Source organism: Tachyglossus aculeatus, chromosome 15 (genome assembly GCF_015852505.1).
Source record: "Tachyglossus aculeatus isolate mTacAcu1 chromosome 15, mTacAcu1.pri, whole genome shotgun sequence".
Taxonomy (NCBI): Eukaryota; Metazoa; Chordata; class Mammalia; order Monotremata; family Tachyglossidae; genus Tachyglossus; species Tachyglossus aculeatus.
In genome coordinates, this window is record NC_052080.1 from 27,033,591 (window position 1) to 27,050,606 (window position 17,016).

Genomic DNA, 17,016 nt, shown 5'->3' on the forward strand with positions numbered 1-17,016 from the left:
GCCAGTCTAGAGATTGCTGGTGACTCTGTTGTTGGGCATCCAGTGTAGGAGTAGGTGGCATTTATTGAGTGCCCACTTAGGACGGTGCACTGTACAAGGCAGTTGGGAAGTACAGAATAACAAAGTTAAACAGTCCATGCTTACACTCTAACAGGGGAGACAAAAGTAATAGCATTTACAACTGGAATTGCAACGGGTGCAACATACCATATACTAAGTCCTTGGAAATATTACAAGCCCAAGACCCTTCCCTGCCCTCAAGGACGTTACAATCTAACAGGAACCTCAAGAGGGAGGTCTCTGGATCTGGGATTGAAGGCTCAGGGTTATTTAGGAAGGATGGAAAAACCCCAGGGAGGTTTGGAGGTAGAGTGGAGGAACGGGGTCCCGAATTAGGGGCCGGGGGGAACAGTCTGCTTGTGTAGGGTGGGTTTATGCTTGGTTTTGTGAGGGTTTTTTCCACTGGGTCTCTGCATGTCTTTCTCAGGGATGGACAACCAGACTGTCCTGGCCGTCCAGTCACTCTTGGATGGTCAGGGGCCGGTCCCTGACCCCACCGCCCCGAGCGTCAACGCACCAACCACCATCCAGTCTTTAGGTGAGTCCCGTTTCCAGTCCGGGGGTAGAAAATCAGGACAACATCTGAAACCGTGCCTTCCCTTGCCGGGTAGCGGGGGTATCCTTTCTTCCATCCGCATCCCGTGCTCCATGTTGAGAAGGGAGTGTCTACTGAATACGCCTTTTCCTCTTATCTGTCTTTCCCTTACTCCTCCCCTGCCACATCTCGGACAATCTCTGCTAGCGCCTGAGGCAGCTTTTCTAGTTTCTGGAACTAGGAATGGGGATGGCACATTGAATTCCCACCCTGCTTTTAGGTGGACTGCAAGGAAATCATCCTGTGCAGGTCTCAGGGCTGCCCTGTTTTCAGGCTGCTCCCGAGAAGACTCTGCCATGTCCTTTGGTGACGTGCTGCAGTTTGGCTGCTGTCCTTCTCGGGAAGTTCAACCTAATGTCTAACTTCAGTCCCTTCCCGTGCTTTTAAAGCCCAACCTGTTCCATTCTGTCGTCAGCGGGAGTGTAAAACCCACACAGTACCCCCCATTCAGGGAACCCTCAAGGCAGAACATCTCTCCCAACTTGCCCAGTTACATCTGGCCCATGGATGGCTCAGTTTTGCCCTTCCCAGGTACGCCTTGGGTCTCTTAAGTCATTTAGGGATTCCTAAAGTTATTTGTTGGACACGAGAGCCCATGTCAGAGTGCCCCATCCAAATGAATGACTAAAAATAAGGAAGGATTTGGGCTTAGGGAGAGGACAACAACAGTGCTGATATTTCTCCAGGAGAGTAAACTCCCGTTGTAGACATTCTGTCATACATGCCCCTAGAATCCTTTGAGGTAAAGCCAGGTCACAAGCTGCCATCCATTTTGACAGGGAGATAAAGTAGTTTTCTTGACGGGCATTTGTTCAGTCAGGGGAAAAGTGGGAGAGGCCAGTTAGTAGTGAACTTTTGAGAGCTCGGAGGTGGTAACGGCTGCCGCCGTGAGTGTGAAAGAGAGGGTTTGGGGTCCATTGGGAGTGGCAGCATCCCCAAGTCTCTGGTGCCCTTGGAGTTCATGATCCTCAGTTTATTATTGTTATTATTATTATTATTGTTATTATTATTATTATTATTATTATTATTATTATTATTATTATTATGTCCCCTTCTAGACTGTGAGCCCGCTGTTGGGTAGGGACCGTCTCTATATGTTGCCAACTTGTGCTTCCCAAGCGCTTAGTACAGCGCTCTGCACACAGTAAGCGCTCAATAAATACGATTGAATGAATAATAATGATGTATTTGTTCAGCGCTTACTTACTATGTGCCAAGCACCTTTCTAACCTCTGGGGTTGATAGAAGGCGGTCCCATGTGGGGCTCACAGCCTTCATCCCCGTTTTACGGATGAGGTAACTGAGGCCCAGAGAAGTGAAGTGACTGGCCCAAAGTCACACAGCTGATAAGTGGCGGAGCCGGGATCAGAACCCACAACCTCTGACTCTTGCCACTAAGCCACGCTACTTCCACGGGGCTGATTTCGTGTCCCTGACCCCAGGGGCGGTCCCCCAGAAGCCGTGGAGTCCTCAGGCAGAGCTCTGAAAGCTGTTTCTGTCCTTCCCTCTCCCCGATAACGCTCCGGCCAACGCTCCCCGCGCCCTCCAGATGATGAAGACGTCTTCCTCTGCGGGAAATGTAAGAAGCAGTTCAACTCGCTGCCCGCCTTCATGACGCACAAACGGGAGCAGTGTCAGGGGGCCGCACCGTCACTGGCCACGGTTTCGCTGGCCACCAACAGCATCTACACGCTGCCTGCCGCGGCGGTACCGCAGGCCCCGGCCGCCAACCGCCAGGTAGCCGCGAAGGGTTCGCCCTGGTCGGGGGGACAAAGCGGGGCCCCAAACTGGACTGGACAGCAGGGAATTCCCAGTCCCCTTGTACGTCTCCACTCGTTCATCAGTGATGAGCTGCATTTGCTAGCCAAGCCCCTCTTCAGTCTATCAATAGTATGTCCTGAGGGGTAACTGTGTTCGGGGCACATTACCGAGCGCTTAGGAAATGCCAATAGAGGTAGAAGACGTGATCCCTGCCCTCAGGGACCTTCCAGCCGGCAGACTGAGTTGTCAGAAAAGGAGTCGGAGAACCTCGCGTGAGTGAGCCACGCTCCAGTCGCGGGGGCCGACTTCGCGGGGTCGGTGGGGTCGAGGCGGATTCGCTTCCTCCTCTGGGGAGAGAGAAATAGTCCGTGGCTGCGGACGAATGAGTGTCACCATGATGAATCGATCAATCAATCAGTCGTATTTACTGAACGCTTACTGTGTGCACAGCACTGTACTAAGCGCTTGGGAAGTCCAAGTTGGCAACATATAGAGACAGTCCCTACCCAACAGTGGGCTCCCGGTCTAAAAGGGGGAGACAGAGAACAAAACCAAACATACTCACAAAATAAAATAAGTAGAATAGATAGGTACCAGTAAAATAGAGTAAGAAATATGGACAAACAGGGAAGTGACCTCTGCTGACCAACCCCTGGACTCCTCAGTCTGTGAAGACCCCGGGGAGACCTGAAGGCCGAGGTCCTGCCGCGTGACGTTTCTGGGTGACCCCGTAGCTGCTGTCCCCACAGACGCTGCCCCTGTTGCTGGCTAACCCTGCGAATCGTCTGAATGTCTCCTACAGCAGATCTCCACGTATATCACAGTGCCCCCATCCCCTCTTATCCAGACCTTGGTTCAGGGGAACATCCTGGTAAGCGACGAGGTGCTCATGTCGGCCATGTCCGCCTTCACCTCCATGGACCAGCCGATGGCTCCGGTGCAGCCGCCCATGCTGGTGAGGAGCCCCGGGAGTCTATTGTTGTGGACGTACCGATGGTGAGACGGGGGTGCAGGCCTTGCCCCATGTGGGCGGCAGGCCCGGTGCTCTTTCTGAAACCTGGGTGAACTGCAGAGATGGGGGGCTGAAGGGGTTCCGCTTCTCCCTGGGGCCTGAGATCTTCATCCCGGGAGTTGGGCTCAGTTGCCCGTGAGCTGTGCTCTTTCGCCTGAGATCTGGGCTCGGACGCCCAAGAGCCGGGCTCGGTCACCCGAGAACCGGGCCGGAGCTTCCCGGGTGCCGGTCCTTGAAGAGAAACTGCCTCTGAAGGCCTAGCAGTTGCCCATCTGGGCCTTCGGTTGGCATCCAACCCAAGGGAAGGGTAGAGCTGCCAGGGTGCCCCCACGGGTGCATCTCCCGGATTTCTGGGGCCCTTTCCAGCCGTCGACCGAGCCATTCACAGGAAGGCAAAGGGCCATTGTCCGCTTTCTGGATCCCTCTCCGGTCTCGTTCCACCTGGTCCAGGTGGGTTTGGCGTAGACCGTTGTTCCCAAGCACCCTCTCTGGACCTTCCTCCAGGCGGGCCCGGTTTCCAGGCCAGCCAGGGTAAGAGATGTCGCAGTGGTGCGACTCGTGGCTTCGAGCCGCGTCCTCCCGCAGGATCGCACCACTTTTCCCCATTCTGATTTCTAGAACAGCTTGAATATGCACTCGGGGACCGGCTACCTCACCCCTCAGCCTCCTCCTCCTCCTCCGCCGCCTCCCCCTCTCCCACCCCAGCCCCCGCCGCCAGCCCCGCAGGCCCTAGGGGCCCCCGGGGCCGCCGGCTCCGGTGGCGGAGGGGTGGTGGAAGTGTACAGCGCAGCCGCCAGCACCGTGGAGATCCAGGCGCTGGGGATGACCCCGTACCCACCAATCGAGGTAACGTGCCACACGCCCTGGGCGTCTCGGTGGGTCTCCAGAGCCGAGAGGGAAGGCCTGGCGGTTGCGGCCTGTGGGCGACTGCTCTGGGGAAGGAAGACAGTGGGGCCGAGTCAAGGTAGAGAATTCAGGCGGGGGCCGGGTGAGGGAGGGCACAGGTCTGGAAGCCGGCCCTGGGATCAGATGGACACTTACTGGGAGGGGGAAGCGCCGTTAGGAGCCCGAGGGGAAGCAGGGAGCACAGCCAACGAGGGAGAGTGGGGAAGCCCTGCATCCAGCGGGTCGGAGTCAGCTTGGGAGATCGGAGGCTTAATGAGGGTCAGTGGAGGGCAGGAGGCTTGGCCTCTAATTTTGGCCTGCCCCTGGGGACCCAGTTCTCCTCCCACTCCCTCCCCCCAGGGCTCAGCGTGGAGTCTGAGGGCAGGGGCCCGGGATCCGCTAAGCTGGGGTCTTTTAGCCTTCCCTCTCTCCTTGGCCATCTAGCCTCTTTGGGGGAAGAGCAGCCCAATGCCACGTGTCCATGGTAGTTCCCGTGTCCACGTCGGTGGCCCCTTGAGGGGCGGAGGGGGAACGAAGGAGGACGATGGCCAACGTTCCACCTGGAAGTCGATGAGGAAGGGGAAGAAGGAGTCTTCTCCTTCACCTCCGGGCTGGCGGTGGTTCAGGGAGGGACCCCAGCTCATAGGGTTGGCAGGGAGCTCCGTGCCCTCGACCGAAGCCTTGGGTGGTAGCCCAGGGTAACGGGCCGGGGGCGCGGGGGGCCGGGCCAGGTTGCGGCCGCAGCTCTGGGGACCGGGACCGAGACCTACGGGCCAGTGCCCGAGCCCTGATGGACGGGCCTGTGCTTCCAGGTGCCGGGCCAGTGCGTGGAGACCCCCGTGTATCCCAACCCCCCGGGGTACAGTCCCGGGAAACAGGGCTTCAAGCCCAAGGGCCCGAGCCCGGCCGTCCCCCTGGCCCCCTCCAACGCGGGCGGCCTGGCAGTCTTCGACGCCGCCTCGACCGTGAAGCCCCGGCGCCCCAAAGTTGACAACGAGCTGCAGGAAGGTAGGGTTTGGCCAACCGCCATGGGGCACCCCTCTGACAGGCCTCTTTTCCTTGCCCCCAGAGGAGGCCAGGGTGGGCAGAGGGAGAGCCAGGGAAATGGGTATCCGGGCTGCCTACCCTTTCCGAGGCGGGGGAGTTTTTTGGTGAGAGTCCCTTAGGGTCAAGGGGGTCAAGGTGATCTAATCTGTCCCCCCCAGCCACCCCGGGGGCCGGGCCGGTCGCCGGTGCATCCGCTGCCTCTGGATTCCCCTCCAGGTTGGGAGTGGGGAGAAGGAGGAGGGGGGTCCCACACTGTGCCGGGTGACCCGGGAGGCTCCGGTTTAGTCCCCCGAAGGCTGGGCTGCAGGCTCGGGGCCGCACCCACCCTGAGCTCCCGGCTCCCCGGGTCACCCTGCTCCGTTGCCAGGGAAGCCCAAGTCTCAGAAGCTCAAGTGCACGTACTGCAGCAAGACGTTCACCAAGAACTTTGACCTGCAGCAGCACATCCGAAGGTATCGCCGCGGGGAGGGGAGGGCGGCGGGTCCGGAGGTGGGGCCTCTCCCTCCGGGCCCTTGGCCGGCCAACGGGCGCGTCCCCGGGCCAAGCCGACGAGCGCCCGTGTCCTCGCAGCCACACCGGGGAGAAGCCCTTCCAGTGCATCGTCTGTGGCCGGGCCTTCGCGCAGAAGTCGAATGTGAAGAAGCACATGCAGACCCACAAGGTGTGGCCCCCGGGCCACGGCTGCACCATCTCCCATAACTCGGTGACGGTGCAGGTCATGGCCCTGGACCCCAGCCGGCAGGAGGGCGAGGAAAGCCCAGGTAAGCGCGGGCCGGCGAGCTTCTGCCGTCATCCGGGGTCGGATCTCGGGAGGCTTGCGGGCGGGGCCGGGGCCCGGCCTGACAGACTCGGTCGAGCCTCGGCCCCAGCTCCCCGGAGGACGGCACGCCGCATCTCTCCGTCCCTATTTTCTCCGCCCCGTCTGCGCCTGCCACCCGGCGCTTCTCGGCAGGGCTCAGCCAGGCCCCCCGGAGCGCTCCCCAGCCCCCGGTCCAGGCTCCGGCCACGGAGGGGGAGGCGGAAAGGTTGGAAGCCAAGCAGGTGGTACTGATTGACAGCTCCTATCAGTGTCAGTTCTGCCCCAGCAAGTTCGGCACTTACTTCCAGCTCAAGTCGCACATGACGCAGCACAAGAACGAGCAGGTGAGCCGTCACGGGCAGCTGGGTTCTGGCGAGTATCCGGAAGCAGCGTGGCTCAGTGGAAAGAACTCGGGCTCCGGAGTCAGAGGTCGTGCGTTCAAATCCCGGCTCTGCCAATTAATAATAATAATAATAACAAGTAAAATAAATAAATCACTCACCAGTGCTTACCCAGTGAGCGTGCCCAGATACTATCAATCAATCAATAAATCGTATTTATTGAGCGCTTACTGTGTGCAGAGCACTGTACTAAGCGCTTATAATAATAATGATGGCATTTATTAAGCGCTTACTATGTGCAAAGCACTGTTCTAAGCGCTGGGGAATTTACAAGGTGATCAGGTTGTCCCACGTGGAGCTCACAGTCTTAATCAATCAATCAATCAATCGTATTTATTGAGCGCTTACTGTGTGCAGAGCACTGTACTAAGCGCTTGGGAAGTACAAATTGGCAACACATAGAGACAGTCCCTACCCAACAGTGGGCTCACAGTCTAAAAGGGGGAGACAGAGAACAGAACCAAACAAACCAACAAAATAAAGTAAATAGGATAGAAATGTACAAGTAAAATAAATAAATATTTACAGAGGAGGTAGCTGAGGCCCAGAGAATAATAATGATAATAATGGCATTTGTTAAGCGCTTACTATGTGCAAAGCACTGTTCTAAGCGCCGGGGGGGATACAAGGTGATCAGGTTGTCCCACGTGGAGCTCACAGTCTTAATCCCCACTTTACAGAGGAGGTAGCTGAGGGAGAATAATAATAATGGCATTTGTTAAGCGCTTACTGTGTGCAAAGCACTGTTTTAAGCGCCGGGGGGGGGGGGGGGGGGGGGGGATACAAGGTGATCAGGTTGTCCCACGTAGAGCTCACAGTCTTAATCCCCACTTTACAGAGGAGGTAGCTGAGGCCCAGAGAATAATAATAATAATAATAATAATGGCATCTGTTAAGCGCTTAGTATGTGTAAAGCACTGTTCTAAGTGCTGGGGAATTTACAAGGTGATCAGGTTGTCCCACGTGGAGCTCACAGTCTTAATCCCCACTTTACAGAGGAGGTAGCTGAGGCCCAGAGAATAATAATAATAATAATGACATTTGTTAAGCGCTTACTATGTGCAAGAGAATAATAATAATAATAATGGCATTTGTTAAGCGCTTACTATGTGCAAAGCACTGTTCTAAGCGCTGGGGGGGATACAAGGTGATCAGGTTGTCCCACGTGGAGCTCACAGTCTTAATCCCCATTTTACAGAGGAGGTAGCTGAGGCCCAGAGAATAATAATAATAATAATGGCATTTGTTAAGCGCTTACTATGTGCAAAGCCCTGTTCTAAGCGCCGGGGGGGATACAAGGTGATCAGGTTGTCCCACGTGGAGCTCACAGTCTTAATCCCCATTTTACAGAGGAGGTAGCTGAGGCCCAGAATATAATAATAATAATAGTGGCATTTGTTAAGCGCTTACTATGTGCAAAGCACTGTTCTAAGCGCCGGGGGGGATACAAGGTGATCAGGTTGTCCCACGTGGAGCTCACAGTCTTAATCCCCACTTTACAGAGGAGGTGGTTGAGGCCCAGAGAATAATAATAATAATAATGGCATTTGTTAAGCGCTTAGTATGTGCAAAGCCCTGTTCTAAGCGCCAGGGGGGATACAAGGTGATCAGGTTGTCCCACGTGGAGCTCACAGTCTTAATCCCCATTTTACGGAGGAGGGAACTGAGGCCCAGAGAAGTGAAGTGACTTTCCCCAAGTCACACAGCTGACAAGCGGCAGAGCCGGGATTTGATTTGTCAGCTGTGGGACCTTGGACAAGTCACTTCATTTCTCTGGGCCTCAGATCCCTCATCTGGAAAATGGGGATTAAGACTGTGAGCTCCCCCGTGGGACAACCTGATTTCCTCGTAACCTCCCCAGCGCTTAGAACAGTGCTTTGCACATAGTAAGCGCTTAATAAATGCCATCATTATTATTATAAGCGCTTAGTACAGTGCTCTGCACACAGTAAGCGCTCAATAAATACGATTGATTGATTGATAGTATCTGGGCACACTCACTGGGTAAGCACTGGTGAGTGATTTATTTATTTTACTTGTACATATTTATTCTCTTTATTTTATTTTGTTAATATGTTTTGTTTTGTTCTCCATCTCCCCCTTCTAGACTGTGAGCCCGCTGTTGGGTAGGGACTGTCTCTAGATGTTGCCAACTTGGACTTCCCAAGTGCTTAGTACAGTGCTCTGCACACAGTAAGCGCTCGATAAATATGATTGAATGAATGAATGAATGAAAGTCCCTTCTAGACTGTGAATCCGCTGTTGGGTAGGGACCCTCTCTATATGTTGCCAACTTGGACTTTCCAAGCGCTTAGTACAGTGCTCTGCACGCAGTAAGCGCTCAATAATAATAATAATAATAATGGTGTTTATTAAGCGCTTACTATGTGCAAAGCACTGTTCTAAGCGCTGGGGGGATACAAGGTGATCAGGTTGTCCCACGTGGGGCTCGCAGTCTTAATCCCATTTTACAGGTGAGGTAACTGAGGCACAGAGAAGTGAAGTGGCTTGCCCAAGGTCCCACAGCTGACAGGTGGCGGAGTCGGGATTCAAACCCATGACCCCTGACTCCAAAGCCCGTGCTCTTTCCACTGAGCCACGCTGCTTCAAATACGACTGAATGAGTGAATGAATGAAGGAAAGTCCCTCCTAGACTGTGAGCCCGCTGTTGGGTAGGGACCGTCTCTAGATGTTGCCAACTTGGACTTCCCAAGCGCTTAGTACAGTGCTGTGCACACAGTAAGCGCTCAATTAATACGATCGAATGAATGAATGAGTGAACAAATGAAAGGAAAGGAGCTCCGAAAAGGGCAAGGTAGAGCACACACGCCGTGTATTTCCCACCAGCCGCCACCCCAGTCCCACACTCTGCCCCCGAGCTTGTGAGACGGCTCCTCTGTCCTGGAGTCATAAAGCGTCCTGGGGGTCTCCTTGCTCCATTACCTGCCCCCAGCTTGCCCCCCATCTGCCCTGGCCCACTCTCAGCCACCCTGCATCCAGCCCTGGCCCACCCCAGCTCGGCTTCGCTGGCGTCTATCAATCAATCAATCAATCAATCATATTTATTGAGCGCTTACTATGTGCAGAGCACTGTACTAAGCGCTTGGGAAGTACAAGTTGGCAACATATAGAGACAGTCCCTACCCAACAGTGGGCCCACAGTCTAAAAGGGGGAGACAGAGAACAAAACCAAACATACTAACAAAATAAAATAAATAGAATAGATATGTACAAGTAAAATAGAGTAATAAATATGTACAAACATATATACATATATACAGGTGCTGTGGGGAAGGGAAGGAGGTAAGATGGGGGGGATGGAGAGGGGGATGAGGGGGAGAGGAAGGAAGGGGCTCAGTCTGGGAAGGCCTCCTGGAGGAGGTGAGCTCTCAGCAGGGCCTTGAAGGGAGGAAGAGAGCGAGCTTGGCGGATGGGCAGAGGGATTGGGGGCATTCCAGGCCCGGGGGAGGACGTGGGCCGGGGGTCGATGGCGGGACAGGCGAGAACTGAGGCACGGTGAGGAGATTAGCGGCGGAGGAGCAGAGGGTGCGGGCTGGGCTGGAGAAGGAGAGAAGGGAGGTGAGGGAGGAGGGGGCGAGGGGATGGATGGACAGCCTTGAAGCCCGGGGTGAGGCGTTTCTGCCTGATGCGCAGATTGATTGGTAGCCACTGGAGATTTTTGAGGAGGGGAGTAATATGCCCAGAGCGTTTCTGGACAAAGATAATCCGGGCAGCAGCATGAAGTATGGATTGAAGTGGAGAGAGACACGAGGATGGGAGATCAGAGAGAAGGCTGGTGCAGTAGTCCAGACGGGATAGGATGAGAGCTTGAATGAGCAGGGTAGCGGTTGGGATGGAGAGGAAAGGGTGGATCTTGGCAATGTTGCGGAGCTGAGACCGGCAGGTTTTGGTGCCGGCTTGGATGTGAGGGGTGAATGAGAGAGAATTAAGTGAATTAATTCTCCCTCCCCGATTCCGCAGGTGTACAAGTGCGTCGTGAAGAGCTGTGCCCAGACGTTCCAGAAACTGGACCCGTTCCTGGAGCACATCAAGAGCCATCAGGAGGAGCTGAGCTACCGCTGCCACTTATGCAGCAAGGACTTCCCCTGCCTATATGAGCTGGGCATGCACCAGTATTCCCACAGCCTCCTGCCCCAGCACAGCCTCAAGAAGGATGTAGCTGCTTACAAGTAAAAATTCCCTCCCCACCTCGGTCCCCTTCTCCCGATCCCGGCCTCCTCTCCACCCCGGAGCCGGGGAGAAGGGCAGGGCAGAAGTAGTAGTGTGCACTCCTCTGGGAAAGAAATGATTCGGGGTGACTTAGGACTGGTGCCCGGGCGGGAGGTAGGGAGGATGCTGTCTCGCAGGCGCCGGGCACGGGATTCAGGATTGTTCTTTTTTGGGCCTGGCGAGCCAGAAGTGGGGGACGGTCCAAATCCTCGTCAGAGATTTCCAGGAAATCACAAGACGTGTGCTAGTGCGGTAGGGCCCCCGTCTGAAGCTCTGCAAGCTCTGCCATGTCCCTTTGGCTAGTGGGGAAACTGAGGCCCAGGAAGGAGAAGGAAGCTGGAAACAGGGGATCTCGGATCCAGATCGGCCAGACCTTTCTCCCTCCTCGGGCCCCATAGTTCAAATCGGGAAGCCAGGCTGTTTCTAGGTCACGAGCCCGGAGCCCAGAGGCCAGCCAGAACCTCAGCCTCTGGTCCGACTCCAGTGTCGCCGCCAACGTCGCTGTCTCTTTTTTTATTTTTATTTTTATAATGGCATTTATTAAGCGCTTACTATGTGCAAAGCACTGTTCTAAGCGCTGGGGAGGTTACAAGGAGATCAGGCTGTCCCACAGTGGGCTCACAGTCTTAATCCCCATTTTACAGATGAGGGAACTGAGGCACAGAGAAGAAAAGTCACCCAGCTGCCAATTGGCAGAGCCGGGATTCGAACCCGTGACCCCCGAATCCAAAGCCCGTGCTCCTTCCACTGAGCCACGCTGCTTCTCTTCCCCCCTCCTTTCCATTCAGGTGCGTCAAATGTGTCAACAAATACTCCACTCCCGAAGCCCTGGAGCACCACTTGCAGACAGCCACACACAACTTCCCCTGCCCTCACTGCCAGAAGGTGAGTACTGCCCCTCTTCATTCAGTCGTGTTTACTGAGCGCTTACTGGGTGCAGAGCACTGTACTAAGCGCTTGGGAAAGTACAGTGCAACAGGAAGCGGTGACACTCCCTGCCCCCCACGAGCTTACAGTCTAGAGGTGGGGAGACGGACGGGAGCCTGGAGTCGGGAGCTTCGCATATGCCGGCTGGTCCTGCCGTGTTTCCAAAGGGTTGGAGCTCAACCCCCGCCTCCCCGCCCGCCTGCCCTCTTCCTTCCCTGCCCCTTTAAGCGGCGATACGAACAGTCCCCTCATTTCTCGTCGGTCGGGCCGGCCTAGGTCAGGGAGAACCTTGCCAGAACAGGGACCGCTGAGGAGAGGAGATTCCCAGCGAGTCCCCCGGCAAAAGCATCGTCCCCCGACCCCGCTCCCTCCACCAGGTTTTCCCCTGCGAACGCTACCTGCGGCGTCACCTCCCCACGCACGGCAGCGGGGGCAAGTTCAAGTGTCAGATCTGCAAGAAGTTCTTCCGCAGAGAGCACTACCTCAAGCTACACGCGCACATCCACTCTGGTAGGCGAGGGGCTCCCCGCCTGCCCTTCCGTCCCCTCCGTCTGTCTGAAACGTCGCTGCTCCCGGGTGAGGTGTGGAGCAGGAGCCCCCTTTCCGGTTGAGGACCGAGGGCTGCGGGGCCGAGGAGGGAGGGCACTGAGGGAGCACCGTGGGCTGGGGAGCGGAGCACCCTACACCGGGGGGAAAGGAGCACCAGGGCCCAGCGCCCCATCCCTGCTCCTCTGACCGCGACTTACTCTGCCCCGTGCAGGTGAGAAACCCTTTCGGTGCTCCGTGTGTGACTCCGCCTTCAACCGAAAGGACAAGCTGAAACGGCATATGCTCATCCACGAGCCCTTCAAGAAGTACAAATGCCCTTTCTCGTACGTCGCCACGGCAAGGGGAGGAGGGAAACGGAGCGGGGTGGAGGAAAAAGGGGGCCGGAAGGGAGGGACGGCGAGGAGGGCCTAGGGACCGAGGCTCGGGCGATCCTCTCCACGGATCTCCGACTACAGGGCCGGGCGAGCCCCTCCTCCTCTTCTCCCATCTTCTTTCAACCCCACTAGATGTTACAAGGGGCAGCGTATACAACCCATCAGTAGTATTTATTGAGCACCTCCTCCCCGCCTTCAAAACACTCCTAAAATCCCATCTACAAGAGGCTTTAGATGAAACCCTCACTTTCCCTGTTGTATTTGGCCGTGTACCCCTTAAGCACCTTGATATTCACCCCAGCCCCACAGCACTTATGTCTATATCCATCTATTCTTCTATTTCCCCTCCCCGCGATTTATTTTAATGTCTATCTCCCTCTGTAGACTTTAAGTTCCCGGTGGACAGGGATCACGTCCACCAACTGTTCTATTGTACTCTCTGCAAGCGCTTACTCCAGTGGTCTGCATACTGTAAGCACTCAATAAATACCGCTGATGTATTGATGGTGGGCAGAGCACTGAACTGAGTGCATGGGAGAGTACAATAGATCCCTCCCCTAAAAGAGCACCGTAGGTCGTTGCAGAAAACAGATCCTAAAATTGCTGGCTGGTAGAAGAAAGTGAGAGAGTGTAAAAATATGGACATAAGGGCTACAGGAAGCATAGATACCAAGCAGTTTTGTAAAGGGGGCAGGGGAGGAAGCTGGAAGGAGACAAGCCTCGGTCCAGAGAGCAAGTTGGTCGGAAATCCATCATCTTGGACCCTTCTGACTCTTAGGTCACTCAGAGAACTGGGATGAGCCAGTCTCAGCTCTGCAGGTCGTTGTCTTTAAAAAGTTGGCACCTTTTTAGGAGAGGATTAGATGGCACCAAAGAACTGAAGGGACAGTTCTCAGGATATATATTTTGGAAAGATTAGAAGTGAATCGGAGCAGGCCTGGTGGAAGAGATGTGATTCCAGAAGGGCTTTGGAGATAGATAAAGCTGTGGTCTTCCGACCGAAGTGGGGGAGAACTCCAAGCATGGGTGTGAGGGTGTGAGCCTGAGTTGGCAGATGAGAAGGAGACACAGCCTTGAGAAGAACGAAGAGCGTGAGCTGGGATGCGGAGGGAGAAAAGGGTGGATGGGTGGGATGGGGGAGAGCTGGCACTGCCATTGGCCAGTGGCTCTCTGGGGTGAGGGTCCAGAAAAGGCCGTGCCCACGGACCCTGAGCCCGCAGAGTGGAGCCGAGACATCGGAGAAGTGGGAGACGGGAGGAGGGTGTTGGGGTCGGTGGCTGGAGGAGAGAGAGAGGGAGGAAGGGTTTGGGATGCAGCGTCACGAGTCCCGGTGGCTTATTTCAGGACCCACACGGGCTGCAATAAGGAGTTCAACCGACCAGACAAACTGAAGGCCCACATCCTCTCCCATTCGGGTAAGTGACTCCCGGCCGGGGCACCCCTCACAAGGGTTAGGGGGCAGGGGACTGGAACTCGGGGCCGGCCGGGGCACGCCTCACAAGGGTTAGGGGGCTGGGCCCTGGAACTCGGGGCCGGGCGGTAGGGGTCCGGAGTTCTAGACCCAGTTCCGCCTACGTCTCGACGGCTACCTGTTTCCACCGGACCGCGGTTTCGCATGCCGAAAGATTTATTCGTTCATTCACTAGCATTGGTCAAGTCCCTGGGATGTGCAGAGCACTGAGTCGGGCACTGGCTGCGTGCGGAGTGTCGGACTGGGCACCTGCTGTGTGCTCGGGAGCGTACTACACGCCTGCCGTGTGCGGAGCCCGGTGCCGGGCTCCGGCTGGGTTCCAGCTCCTTTCCGAACGGGGAAGGATCCGCATGGAGGCGGACACCGCCCCGGTCCCCGAAGGGCAGTGGGGTGGGCCGCCGCCGCCGCCGCCCGCTGACTCGGCCCTCCTCTCCTCCCCGTGCTCAGGGATGAAGATCCACAAGTGCCAGTTCTGCAGCAAGGCCTTCAGCCGCCGCGCCCACATGCTGGAGCACCAACGCTCTCACACCGGCAATTACAAGCACCGCTGCCCCGGCTGCGGCAAGGGATTCACCCGCCAAAAGTACCTGAAGGAGCACCGCTGCCGCCTCGGCGCCCCGAGGGACAAGGAACTGCCGGCCCGCCGGCCCCAGAAGAAGCGGCCCGCCCGGGCCCGCAAGGGGTCCCTGCCCCTTCCCCTGGCCGACCCGCTGGGGTTGGCGGGGCTCAAGCGGGGCTCGGAGGGGGGCCCGGGCAAGGAGCCGTTGGCGGAGTCCGACGCCGTGCTGTCCATCGTGGTGGGGGGCACGGCCGGCGGTGAGTCGGAGCTCGTGGTGCCCGGGCACTCGGACGACCTCGGCCCCAACCTGGCCCTGGCCGAGCTGCAGGCCGGGGCGGAGGGGCCCTGTGCCATGCTGGCCGTGCCCGTCTACATCCAGACGTCTGAGTGACCGCCGGGGCCCGCGGGCCAGCGTGGGCGTCAGTTGGTAGGGTCGGCGGGGCGGGGAGGTCAGCCCTCTGGCAGAGCAGAGCCCGGGCCTTCCTACCCCGCCCCAAGGGCTCTGAGCAGGGGAGCAGTGAGCTCCCTCCACGATGAGCTGGGGAAGCGGCGAGCTCCTTAGGTTCCAAGCAGGGGAACGGGAGAGCGGTGAGCTCCCTATGCCGCGAGCCGGGAGGAATGGAATGACCAGTTCCTTACTCCATGAGCGGAAGAGGATGGGCTCCTTAAGGGCACAGTGCCCACTGTGGATCTCCTCTCAGTGCCAGGAGCTGGGAAGAGGCTGCGGGCAGACTCGGAGTGCTAACCATGCAAGGGTCTCCTGTCGCTTGGGTGCCGGCCCCTGAGGCAGTCCATCACCCTCCCGGAATCACACGGGGACCAGGAAAGTCCTTTTGGATCGTGTCTGGCCCTGGTGCCCACTGCCCTGCCCTCTCTGCTGCCGGGCTGATGCCTCCTTGGCTGAGCTCGGGAAGGGCTCTGTTGCCCGGCAGCGGTGGGCAGGTCTCCCTCCTGGCCAGACGGAAGGTCGTTGCCGACCGCCGTTGGTTTCCTAAAGACGGGCAGGCAAGTGCTGCCCCGTTCCTGTCATTTCCCAGTCCCCACGGGGAGGGAGGGGAGTGGAAAGCTAGGATAAGGAGAGGGCCCCCAGGGAAGTAGACGGATCGGAGGCCTAGCCCTGCTGGGGCTGAACGTGGGGCCGCCGGCTTCACAGACCTTGTGAGGGATCAGTTGGGTGGTGCCCGCCTTCGGTAACCTCTGGTGCCCTTAGGAGCAGTCCCCTCAATGGGTGGAGGTCAGTGAAGGAGCGTCAACTTCAGTTTCTCTTTGCCTGAGGCTGCAGGAGCCCCGGCGGGAGTTGGCGGGGGCATAGCAAGCCCCACTCCTCGGGTCAGGCATTTGCGGTGGGAGCCAAGGAGAGAGCTGCAAGTCGTCACTGGACAGTGACCGTTCCCAGTGGAGCGAGGCTGGCATCGCCGCCAGGTCAGAGAGTGTTTCTCCAGCGGGCCCTGGGCAGGGGGCCACCCTCGATGACAAGGACAATGCTGGCAAACCGTAAGGACACGGGCAGAGCGTTGAGCTAGCTCTAGTCTACTGCCTGCAGGCCGCCAAACTGGGTGCCTAATGGACGCGGCGTGCCGTACTGGGAGCCCGTTGGGTGCCAGACCCCGAATTCGGTTCCCGCCGTGGGCCGAGGACTGCCCTGGGTGTACGGGACTTTCCCGTGGGTGGTCGGGGCGCCGTGCTGAGCTCGCGGAGTCAGGCGGAGAGCACGTTCCCTCTGCAAGCGCTTAGTACAGTGCTGTGCACATAGTAAGCGCTCAATAAATACGATTGGTGATGATGATGCAGTGGGTCAAACAGAGATCGGAAGGGAGGGTAGAAGTGGCAGCCTGGGCTCGGCTGCTCCAGACTGATCCCCTCCCTCTGGGTCTTCAGCTTGGGTAGGAGCCTGGCCGTCCTCCTCTTCAGTAAGTGTTGGAGATGAAGTGAGGATCATTTGGTTCATCGATCAATTGATGGCATTTATCCGGTGCCTTCGGAGTATTAGGTATTGAACTAAGTGGGAAAGAATAGCGATGCAGCGTGGCTCAGTGGAAAGAGCCCGGGCTTGGGTGTCAGAGGTCATGGGTTCTAGTCCTGGCTCTGCCACTTGTCGGCTGGGTGACTTTGGGCAAGTCACTTCACTTCCCTGTGCCTGAGTTCCCTCATCTGCAAAATAGGGATAATAATAATAATACTGATGGCATTTATTAAGCGCCTACTATGTGCAAAGCACTGTTCTAAGCGCTGGGGAGGTTACAAGGTGATCATGTTGTCCCACGGGGGGCTCACGGTCTTAATCCCCATTTTACAGATGAGGGAACTGAGGCACAGAGAAGTTAAGTGACTTGCCCGAAGTCACAC

General features: G+C 56.9%; 1 protein-coding gene across 1 annotated transcript; it reads left to right on the forward strand.

Annotated features, from left to right (window-relative positions):
- The first annotated feature begins 489 nt into the window (after positions 1-489).
- ZNF341 (zinc finger protein 341) lies at positions 490-16,700 on the forward strand. Its single transcript, XM_038757452.1, has 14 exons — positions 490-598; positions 2,205-2,392; positions 3,219-3,371; positions 4,047-4,274; positions 5,126-5,321; positions 5,728-5,812; positions 5,931-6,121; positions 6,313-6,503; positions 10,542-10,750; positions 11,579-11,675; positions 12,095-12,227; positions 12,478-12,589; positions 13,985-14,055; positions 14,559-16,700. Exons 1-14 carry the CDS (start codon positions 490-492, stop codon positions 15,059-15,061), a joined length of 2,466 nt encoding a protein of 821 aa, XP_038613380.1. The 3' UTR covers positions 15,062-16,700.
- Positions 16,701-17,016: the final 316 nt, after the last annotated feature.